This window comes from Rissa tridactyla, chromosome 8 (genome assembly GCF_028500815.1).
Source record: "Rissa tridactyla isolate bRisTri1 chromosome 8, bRisTri1.patW.cur.20221130, whole genome shotgun sequence".
Taxonomy (NCBI): domain Eukaryota; kingdom Metazoa; phylum Chordata; class Aves; order Charadriiformes; family Laridae; genus Rissa; species Rissa tridactyla.
In genome coordinates, this window is record NC_071473.1 from 42,459,833 (window position 1) to 42,472,008 (window position 12,176).

A 12,176-nucleotide genomic window follows, 5' to 3' on the forward strand; every position below is an offset into this window, starting at 1 on the left:
CACAATTCAGATCTTAATGACTAATTTGTTTCAGAACACTATTGTAATTACTCAGTAGCAGCTGTTTGTTTTCCAGATACTAAAATTCAGCAATATAAAAGGAAAGTTCACAGTAATTAATTGAATTAGAAGGGATAATTTCTATATTCTACAATGTACAAACTTGAAACTATTAAAACGTCAAGTACTACTTTAATACTATTAACAAATAGGTGCTTTTATTAGTACCTATAAAAACACACAAAGCAAGTGGAAAATTAGGTCCAAGGAGCTATGCTTTCTGTCCTCTACAGATTCTGCTTGTTACATTTTTTCAGTAGTTCATGATTAAGCTTTATGGCAATTGCTACTAATTTTTTAAGCAGTTAAAATAGGGAGGGGTTTACTGCTGTTAGGCACTTCAAGCCTGGGATTGTACTGCAGTCCCACCTCATCAGTAGTTTGAATTAATATGCTGAAGTGTGAATAGCTATATTTAAAGCATAGACACATTTTCCACAAAACTGTGGATGTAATGAAGGAAAGGGGCAGATGATAAGATCTTGAAATGACACAGCTAGATCGGCCACAGTTAGTTTTCAGAGCTTTAAATCTTGCTGAAAGACAAATGTTCTGATGGACTGATTCCTGAATTTCCTAGCTGATAGGATCATCGAGACTCAAAGGGATCCTTTCAGGTTGTTATTTTCATTATTATTTAAGCTAGTATTCTTTAAGAAAAAGCTAGACAAAAAGATGTTTCATAGTGTAACCTTGAAGATGTTTCTATTTAAATTAGAGCCGCACATTTAAAGCTGAAAAATTAAAAAACTTTCTGAAGTGCTTGTTCCTGCTTCTCTATTTTTGTGGTTTTAAAGCCACCTCTTCTAAAATGCTTTTTTCCTTTGTCTGTTTGAAAGACATGTAAAATCAAAGGAAATTTGTCTCCAAAGGAGAATTGTTGTCCTTGGTGCGGACCAAGGTAAAAGTGGGGAGCTTGAGTTAAACACAAGGGCAATGACAAGGCTCCTAAGGAATTACAGCAGTTGCCTCTGGAGGTTTTTGTAATCTCGTTGGTTTGAGGTTTTTGAGGACGGATGAAATCCCTGACCTAGGGAATAGTTTAAGTACAGGAATGGCTGATCCCCAGCCATATTCCTGGTAGAACAGTAGAACCTGAACTCCTTTGAGATTTTTGAGAGTTTGTATTCAGATTTTGGTTAGAGCTCACTTAGCTCTTATTTTATTATATGCGACTCCTTAAATGCAAATATCCTCAGTGTATTTTCCCTTATGTGTGGCTTTTGCATGAATTTACTTATGCCTTTGTGCAAGAATGCTCCCAGAATGGGTTTGCTATTGAGATGAGAACTCTTCCTTTGGTCTTTCTTCCATTTGATATGGAGAAAGCAAATGAAAAAAACTAGCTTACCACTTGCTATTGCTGAATTATTCCCTGAAGTTCTACTTTCTATACTTAGTTGGGTTTTATGGCAATTTTTTCATGAGTCAGTATGTTAAGAACATATTTTTTTTTTTACTTTTATATTCAGCATTCGTTGCTTTGGTACAAAAAGATTCATATAGTTTATATCATGAGTTTCTTGGTGTTGCTATGTTCTTTCTGATTTGTCACTAGTTTGTTGATACTCCCGTAATCACGGCCTTCTGATGCAATGTGACAGGCCAATTTGTATCTTTTACGCTATTTAATATGCTTTCTTTTTTTTTCTTAAAAATTCAAGGTGTGCACATCTCGATTCTGGTTTAATTATCGTCATGTGGCAAATACTCTTTCGGTGTACAGAAGTGTCAAGAGACTGGGCATTCCTGATAGGTGAGGGAATCTTGGTGAATACAATTCCTTGCAAATGTGCTATTAAAGTTCTCTTGTTGTCCGAAGCAGTATAAAAATCCATCTCTTCCCAGTTTAATCCGATAAAAGTAAAAAGGATGTGATTGCTTCAGTTTATTGAAAAGTGCAGCAATATTGTTCAAAAGGAAGAGCAACAAGTTATATAATAAAACTTCCAGTTGGAACAGGCTAATTAGATTTTAAACACGAGGAGCTATTTGGCCACTAAAGTGTACCATTTAGCAAATTGGTGAAAGCATAATGTGAAAATTGATAAATGCATTCAGCAGTGACGGTACTACTCTGAGATATGGCTTTTGCTGTACTTTAATTTCCTTTCAGTGTGGAGATGTTAGCAACCCTATCTGTATTAAAATGTACAACTTCCGTATCTGCAAATACACTGAGAGTCTCTAAAGGCCCTGAACAAAGCAGCTTCTACATATTGAATGTAGCCTTGAAAAATACATTTTTAGAGAAACCAGAAGCTTTGTCCATACAAATTGTGCTTCCCTAGCAATAGCACAATGGTTAAACTAGTATCCCTTCTTGACAACAGGATTAGGAAGGTGAACAAACTGTTCTGAAGTGTCTTTTAGTTGTGTTCCTACTGGAAGTTCTAGGGGTATTGGCACAGTTCCATCCATCTGTTTTGTAATCCAATTTACTTGTACCAAAACTGTGGAAACAAATTTTAGGTACCAGCATCCATTGAACAGTAGACTGTAGGCTTTTATGGAAATCCTAGTGGTCCTGGTTTTTAATGTTAGAGTACTGCTAGTTTTTCCGACATGTCTGCCTAAAGGGGTATGGCCCTCTTCATCATTGCATAATACATGTTCCGCTGGATTAAATTTGTATGGTATTTTTTTGTCGAAGTCCAAAACTATAGTAGCTGCAGTCTCCACTTAGCTTCCTGTGGATAGTATCATCCTGTTTCCTGTGTTTATTTTTAAAAAGAGGAGAGTGACTTCTCAGTTTTTGAAAGAAGGGATGTTGAAACCCAATTTTTGGAAGCATTTGGGGGCTATAAATCCAAGGGAACATACTGCCTTAGCACTGTGGGCTGAAAGCCACAGAAATAGGGCATTTTTTTTGCACATCTCATTCAGAAGCATCTGTCTTCTCTCCTCTGTAGTCCTTGAATCATAGGCGCCTGAGGCACTACCTTAGAAATTCTTTAACTAGTTCTACCCTTATCTGAGGACTTTCATCTTCTCTGCATGCATCCATTTTCACCACTAATGTCAAAATAGATGGCAGTTTTAGAAATACTGCAAAAACTACAGCGTGGCTGGGGGTTTCTGATGTTCAGTAGCCTGATCAGTTTCTTATCCGTACCCAAGGATCTGGAAATCGATCTCAAAAAGCCAGCAATGCTTTAGACTAAGGTCAAGAATAAGACGTTGGAGAAGACCTAGAGAGGGAGAGACTACTTTTTCCCATTTGCAGCCTTTTTTACATGGGTTTAAGTGTGTTTCCCCCTTAGACAAACTTCTTCCTCTACTTATTTTTCTTTCTTCGTTGCAAAACCCCTAAATCGCATCTTAACAATAAACATTTATCATGATTCTTGGGGTTGTTTGGTTTTGGTGGTTTTTTTTGGTTGTTTTTTTTTTTTTTTGGAGGGGTTTGTACATAGCCTCATTTTGAATGGAACTGTGTCAATTTGGTGGTTTAAATAGATTTGTCATCCAATAACAGAACTCATTAAGAAAATTATTTGTGGCTTTGTAACTGTAAGTTGTTCTGGTTTGTTGACATGTGGGCACAATGCTCCAATTTGTAAAATTTTTGCTGAATTAAAGCCAAAATGAATCCAGAAATTCTTTTGGTTCCTGGAATCATTATGTGGTAGAAGTTTTACATTGTGAAAATAGCATCAATGCAATATATGGTTAGATTACTTTGGTTTAACAGTTAAGCTGCAGGTTAACACCTAGATTGTTTTGCTGCTTGTGTGAACCACTTGTACACAGTGGTTCTGTTTCACCATGGGATATTTCATATGCTTTTAAGAGTGCCATGCATTATACAGACTTCGCATGGTTGTGCTTACCTGTCTGTACTACTACTATGCAGAACCATTTACTGAGTGGTGTGTGATTATTTATTCTTTTTTTTTTTTTAATAGACATATTCCTAGCAAAAATACAGTGCTAAACTGTAGGCCTAGTGATGGCTGAGTCTGGAATATTCTCTTCTGAGCATAATACCAAAAAAACGAGTGTACTGCTGACCATCTCAGTAAATCTGCAAGGCATATATTCAACACTTACTTCCAACTAATTCCCTTTTAATGACACTTTTACAGTGTCATACTGCTGTGCATGTGTGGAGAAAAAAAATATCTATTTCTCTTCTGTAGCTGTCCTCCTTCAGCTTCTGTCATTACAGCTTCATATTTATGCCAGCATTTTATTCCCATTGAAATAATTTACTGTGATTATTTTTGAGGATTTATGCTTATGTTATTTTGGACAGCATTTCTCTCTTATTTGTGTGTGGGGTTTTTTTTGTGTTTTTTTTTTGTGTGTGTGCGTGTGTGGAGTGTATCAGCACTTAATAAAGAATAACTTTACTCTTAGAGTGCTCATGCTGACATAGGTGAACGATGACAAGCACAGGAATGGTGTTTAAATAGCAGGACACAATTTAATTTGTAGCTGTGTGCCTGAGAGCCTGAATTAGCACGATTCTTTGCAGGATATAGAGCTTTCACAGAATCACAGAATGATAGACGTTGGAAGGGAGCTCTGGAGATCATCTAGTCCAACCCCCCTGCCACAGCAGGGTCACCTAGAACAGGCTGGACAGGAACGCGTCCAGGCAGGTTTTGCATGTCTCCAGAGACGGAGACTCCACCACCCCTCTGGGCAGCCTGTTCCAGTGCTCTGCCACCCTCAAAGTAAAGAAGTTCCTCCTCATGTTTAGGTGGAACTTCCTATGCTCAAGTCTGTGCCCATTACCTCTTGTCCTGTCGCTGGGCACCACTGAAAAGAGCCTGGCCCCATCCTCCTGACACCCACCCTTTTAAGTATTTATAAGTGTTGATAAGGTCCCTCCTCAGCCATCTTTTTTTCCAGACTGAAGAGACCCAAATCCCTCAGCCTTTCTTCATAAGAGAGGTGTTCCAGTCCCCTAATCATCTTGGTAGCCCTTTCCTTTTGTAAGCATTGTTTGGGAGAAAACAAAGATCATAGTCTAGGAGAAACTATATCCAAGACAGGGTTATCCAAGGAAAGGACTGGCTTCACCTTGTTCCAGACATCTCTGGTGCATTCTTCCTAGTGCTAACAGTCTCCAGCGATGACTTGTTGTTTCATATTTTGACCCAAACCTCACCCTGTCAGGTGAAATACAGATCTTTGGCTGCGTGCAGTTTGGAACAGCTTTATAATGTGCTGCTTTTTTTTTTTTTTCTTGGTACTATGAAATGCTGGGTTGGATTTTTTTCTTGGTCGTATGAAGAAGATAAAATGTCTGATGTCAGCCTACTTGTGTTCTTCAGGAAAATTCCATTAACACAGATAATATACAGTAGTGTATTAGATGTACTATAATGGTTTGAGAAATGTTCAGCAGCTCCTCAAATTTAATTAAAAATTGTCATAATGGTTTTAATTGATCTGAGACATGCAAACAGGCCAGGATTTATTCTGTGGAACTACATGAAATGATTTAGTCCCCCATAAAAATCTCCAGATTTTTTTATTAAGAGTTCTGCAAGCCTAGGTCCAGGCAAGTCCGTATCATAAAGTTGCTAACGTCAACTACTCTCGTGCTCATCTTTGGCCTAATTTAACCCCATAGATAAATAACATTTTTCTGCAGTAGCTGCATTTTCACATGTGGTATCTTTATAATAGCGAGGATGCGCATAAGGAAATAAGATATAACTAAGCAAAGTTTCAGTTACAGTTCCAGGAATCTTCTTAATGTTATAAGCTATTGTAATCGCGGGACAGTGTTGTTGTAATTTCCATTTGACTGTTATGTGACAGTAGAATGGCTGAAATGTTTTTGTTTTTTTTTTTTTTTTTCCTTAGTCACATTGTCCTGATGCTGGCAGATGATATGGCATGTAATCCCAGAAATCCCAAACCAGCTACTGTGTTTAGCCATAAAAACATGGAGCTAAACGTGTATGGAGATGATGTGGAAGTGGATTACAGAAGCTATGAGGTGACTGTGCTTTAATTAAATCACTGGGCCTTTGTTTTGAGTGTTGGTTTTAAGATTTATACAACATCTGTGAAGTCTGAAGAAATCTTTCTGTTCATGTTACTGGTTTTGGGCTGGGCTTTTATTATCGACTGATAAATTTAAGATACACACCCCTCCCCCCTTTGATACTCAGTTTTGTATTTGAAATTTATTATACTAGAAATATGTTGTGTATTGGCTAATTTGAATAATGGAATCTCCACACTTAAAATAATGCATGGAACTTCTTCTGTGTGTTAGGAATACACACATATTACTGAAATTTTTCTTCTTTGGAAATGAGTAGTCAGTATCTCATCTTGCAAACCCTTAACACCACTGTGAAACTTCTGGCATGCAAGTGAAGTGTTTATTAGGGAGACCTACTTACATAGTGGTCAGACACTGGAATAGGCTGCCCAGGGAGGTGGTGGAGTCACCGTCCCTGAATGTGTTTGAGTCATTTAGATGTGGTGTTAAGGGATATGGTGTAAGGGAGAACTTTGTAGAGTGGTGTTGATGGTTGGACGCGATGATCCCAAGGGTCTTTTCCAACCTAAATGATTCTGTGATTCTATTTCTAATCTTAAGCATGTGCTTTTATCAAAATAAAACAAAAGCCATAATCTGATCATTACTGTAAAGTAATTAGAGTATATAGTATAGATATAATAGTATATAGAAGTCTGCATTCTGACACCTTTTTGTGTAGTATTCCTTCAAACAGACAGTGTCATTACCAGTTGATCTTAAATTGGATTCAATTGCACGGTTTAATAGTGCTATTTTATCATTACTAAAGGCTTGTAGGAGAATATTTAAGTATATAGTAGATGTTTTATTTCTCTGAAGTTTTGTGTAAAGAAGTGAAGATACAACAATAAAAGAGACGTGTTCCTTTTACCTTTTTTTTTTTTTTTCCTGAGCCTGGATTTGTTGCTAGCGTTTGAGCTGTGTGCATCTGCATGAAGAGGAAGTGGTGTTTTATAGAATGTTTTACAATCACCATCCAGATGGGGTCTTACCTGATCACTCAAAGGCTTACGTAACCGAAATTGATCTTGTTTTTTCTTTCTGGAGTTGCAGAGGGATTTTAAACTTTTATTTTTCCATGGTAACGCACACTAATGTTGGAGCATTTTGTGAGTACATGAACAGCTTTGGCAGAAAAAAGCTATATGCGGACAGGTTTTCAGATCAATGAAAATGTATTTAGAAATTGTAATGGTAGTAGACTTATTTGATGTAATAAAGTAACAGGCTGATGTTAGTGGGATAAAGGAAAAGGTACCAAATGATTGTGAACCTGCAGTAAAACCTTAAACAGGAGATGTCTGTTTATGCAGTTTATACTGTGCAATATTAAGTCCAGTTAGATACAGTGCATATTTTAGTGTTCCGTTATTTAATTTATGTAACCCGGCCTAGAGTTGTTAATCAGTATTTTTCTCTTTAGAAGATTACTTTGTGCTTCTATTCATAGGTTACTGTCGAAAATTTCTTGCGTGTATTAACAGGAAGAATCCCCCCAAGCACACCGCGGTCTAAACGTCTTCTTTCTGATGACAGAAGCAATATTCTAATATATATGACAGGTAATTACAGGTTTCTGTATACAATTTATTGGTATTTGTTGTTCAGTTGGATGGGCCTGTTTGAAAGCATGAAATCCCATCAGGAGTCCAAACAAACAAAAGGATCAACGAAAGGATGTTTTTTTTTTCTTTTTTTAGTATGTCATACTAAGTAAGAAAAACCCTGTAAGGCAGTACTTAGCAAGTATCATTTCCAGTTTAAATGATGTAGGTATACTGTTCTTGCTGTACTAATATTTTCTTTTGATGGAGTCTGTTTAGAGAAAGAGAATTGTGTTTGCCTTTTTTTGGAAAAATTATCAGCCTGGTTGAATAGGCAAGTATGTAGTTTAAAGGAAGATAACTTCTCATTTTTCTGTCAGGCCATGGTGGAAATGGTTTCCTAAAATTTCAAGATTCTGAAGAAATCACAAATGTAGAACTTGCTGATGCCTTTGAACAAATGTGGCAGAAAAGAAGGTAAGAAAAAAGTATTATTTAGAAGTTAAATACTGTGTTTCACGAATATGCCTGAAGTCTTACCAGTAGGCTTTGTGTACTGAAGGTAAGTGGCACTATCTGTTGTCCATTAAATTTCATGAAAATTTGCATTCAGAATGAAGAGTTTTAATTTTTGGTTTCAGCTTGCTGCAGTTAAAGCTTCTCTTGTGTATTGCTTTGACTAAACTCGCATTTTACAGTCAATCGGTGTGAACTCTTCTGGTAACTCCTGGTACCTCTCCTGGTAACTAAAGAGCGAAGTATGTATATGTTGTTTCAATTCAAAGAGAGATGGGTTAGGAGGCTCTCTTCTTTCTTTCAGGTACAATGAATTGCTGTTTATTATTGATACTTGTCAAGGAGCATCCATGTATGAACGATTTTATTCACCTAATATAATGGCCTTGGCTAGCAGCCAAGTTGGAGAAGACTCTTTATCGGTAAGTAGATTTTTGTGATCCTGAAGACAATTTTCTGAATGCCTGAGTTAAGAGCACAGGTCCTATTCACTTTTAACTAAAAATTTCCTTTCTTGTTGATGAATGTGTAAGGCATTCAGTTACAAAGTGCGGTTTTGACAAAACTTGCAAGTGTACTTTTCCTGCCTGTTTTTGTACGCTGTCCCAAAGAACCAGGCTAATGATGGATTTCTGTGCTTGCTGGCCAATTTATGCATTGTCTAGGATGGAAGAAATTTTATGGGAAGACTACTGAGATATGTGTGGGGAATATTCAGTCTAGGACTTCTTACACTTGATATAAAAAAAAAAAACAAAAACAAAACAAACAAAACACACCCAAACCAAAACAAAAAAGCCACTACCTTTCACCTGCTGTAATTATGTCGCAGCTGAATTACAGAAGGAGTGATAAGAGGGAGATCCTAGCCAGACCAAAACCAGCAGGTCAGGATTACCTGAACCCACACAGTGCTGTAAAATAAGCTGTCTCTCCCAGCCCTGCTTTCCAAGCCCTAAGAAGGTCAGGGCAGCCCACAAATCTGTACTGGACTATTAAGAAGGGGTTCCCTGCTTTTTGGCAAACATGGGGATTACCAGGATATAGTCTAAAAAAATGAAAATACACTGTATTATTCAGCTTGTCAACAATATGTTTCTTCGTGGCTAGTCATTTTCTTTGTGTAATTTGCCTAAGAATAATGTTGGGGTTTTTTGTTCTTAACTTTTGTAACATGTTATTACGTTCTGTTCCCTCTTGTAAACATTGAGTTCTTTCCTGCAAATGTCCAATAACTGCCGTGTGTTGTTTTTAAGCATCAACCTGATCTAGGGATTGGCGTTCATCTTATGGACAGATACACATTCTATGTGCTAGAGTTCTTGGAAGAAATTCATCCAGCCAGTCAGACAAATATGAATGACCTAGTAAGTAGAACACGTAACATACATGAATATGCTAATGACTTTAACAGTTTCAAAACTAATTTATTTTGTCCATAGGGCTCTCCAAATGCTTTTTGTTCTCCTGCTTTTTCTCTCGGAAGCACCTCTGGGGGGAAGGTCTTTTTGCTATTATTAAATGTAATTCTAGTGTAACACTTTAAGGATTGTCCTCAGTGTGAAAGTGGTTTGCTGGCTACAGAAAAAGTTAGCCAAAATTAGCCAGATTTTTTTTTTAATTAATTGAAAAATGAACGAAGTATTCATTAAATATTAATTTCAATAGAATGAAGTAGTTGCATGTGAAAAATGATAGTAGGAATCTTCTAAAATCTGTTTAATGAATAGCAGACACTTCGCAGGTGTGGAAAGGCAGCCATTGATACTGTTTTGCAAAGGTGATTAAACAGTTAAAATTCTAATCGTGCGCTCACAAATGCCTGCAGAGACTAATTTCTCTGTATATCTGCTTAGATTCCAGAGCAAGATATGTCCAAGTCCAACAGCTTTTGGAGTTAATTATATCTTAGGTAAATATTAATTGTAGCTTTCAGGTGTGAGGCAGAATAGGAGAAAAAAAAAGGCAACCCACAACCAGATAACCTATGACAAAATTTATGAAAATGCCTCTAACAGTTAGATGTATACACTGGTGAGATGACTTAAAAAGTAACCATATTTTATTTACTCTATTAACCCTTTATTGCTGTTGCAAGACTAGTTTCATTGTAGTAATACACTATGCTTTGGTGCCTTGTAGCTGTAAATCCTGACATGCTGTGTCAGTGATCTAAGAGCTATCACTTACAGAACACATCGTCTTTGCTCTGTTTCTGTAAAAGGAGCAGCTGCTCAAAAGTTTTCTGCCACCCTCTGTCTACAGAGGATGGTGTTATCCTGGTTGTTAGATGTGTAGTAGAATTCACTCTAAACAGCCCACACTTGACAGGTTTTATGTTGATACAGAATTGATTCAGTGACTAAGATTCAAGATTCTTTTACTACCACGGGAATGAAACTCTGTCCTGTAATTTAATATCTTCTGATCATGGGATACAAATAACTTTAAAATAAATCTTGTTAAAGAAGAATATGCAAGTTCTTTATTGATGAAGTATCTTCTATCCGGTTCAATCAAACAGTGCTTTAGAACCTTATTTTGTAAACCATAAAATGAAGGGATGTTAAAAAAAGTAATAAAAAATGAACAGTGGTTTCTGCTGTATAAGTGGTATAACTGGTCTAGCCAGCTAGATATTAATCCAGTTGTGAACCGTATAGAAAATTTGTTAGCTGGCCAAGTAGTTTGCCCTTTGAGCTCTTTGGTGAAGATATCTAGACATTCTCCCTCGTGTTTTTGTTTTTGCTTATATGCCAAATACTCAGGAAGAGCTGCGGGAAGTAACCCCATACTGGTAAATTCCTTACGTGATGTAAGTCATGTTATCATATGTCATCAGTATGCCTATTGTTGCTCTGGGAAGGGAAGAGAATGGACCCAAATGTATCAAGATTTGTGGTGATCATGTAATGAGTCATAACATGCACATATTTCGGCAAACGTGACCTCTTGATTTTGAGTCGGTGCTTTTCAGGCCTTCATCTAAGTGTTCCCAAATTACATGGTGTTAGTCCTTGGTAAGGATATAAGCCCATTTATTGCCAACAGTTACAGCACATACCTTGGCACTGGAATGCACTGTTAGTGTTCTACTGGTTTAAGAACAAAGATATACTGCTTATCCAAGTCTGATTTTTTTTTTTTTTTTTTAAAATTAACACTTTCTAAACTCAGGATAACGTATTAGGTGGCTCACTAAGTCGTTTTAAAATTATTAGCTAACGTTTAGTTGTCTGATCTTTTGATATGTCCAGTGTCTGCTCTTTTAGAAGTACTGCGGGTTTGTTACACTGCTTCTATCACATTGTCTCTTTACTTTTCTCCAACCACTCTTAAAACAGCTTCTCTTCACATCCACCTAAGATTTGGATATTGCATTCCTGCAAAGAATGAGACATCTTTTTTCATAGTCCACTCCACCTACTCCCCACCTGCTCCATCTGTGTTGCTAAGGGATCACATAAAGCCGTGCAAATGACTGACTTTCCATTTGATCACAATTCCAAAAAAGTAAATTGAAATGTCACACAATTGAACTTTTAAAATAAGATTCAAATAAATTTCTAAATGAGATATCATTTGTCATAAAATAGCTAAAAATGTTGTTAAGAAAATTCAAGATAAAAAAGTTCCTATTCTGGGGAATTGTTTAGCTGTATTTGAATAGTATCTTATTGAAAAAAGTTTGGAAAAATTGACATATGAACAAATGTATTTCATCTCGCCAGTGTTTGCCTTTTCTCTTGTTTTGTCAGAAGACCTCAGTTATTAGTGTTAGTCTGCTGTGATATAATTGCTTTGTGGTCTTTCTTTTCTCACACTGATACTGGATAGGTAGATTTTTAATACTGAAGTCGTCTTCTCAGTACCATTGCACATTTTTTGTTCAAGATTCATCTCAGCATCTTATGGTAGTAAATTGTGGTGGGACAGGTTAGAAGTAGTTGGGTGCAGTATCAATTTCCCATGTTCAGTGCTGATGCAGTTTTTCTGGGACATTTACACTCTTGCGAGCTTGGAAGAGAGATTTAAAAGTATAA

General features: G+C 36.7%; 1 protein-coding gene across 1 annotated transcript in view; it reads left to right on the forward strand.

The window, feature by feature from the left end:
- PIGK (phosphatidylinositol glycan anchor biosynthesis class K) overlaps positions 1–12,176 on the forward strand; it is a 71,382-nt gene that overhangs the window by 2,359 nt on the left and 56,847 nt on the right. Inside the window, 6 exon segments of the mRNA XM_054212245.1 lie at positions 1,725–1,816; positions 5,884–6,019; positions 7,524–7,635; positions 7,998–8,094; positions 8,438–8,555; positions 9,390–9,500. Of these exon segments, the coding sequence (XP_054068220.1) occupies positions 1,725–1,816; positions 5,884–6,019; positions 7,524–7,635; positions 7,998–8,094; positions 8,438–8,555; positions 9,390–9,500 (666 nt within the window).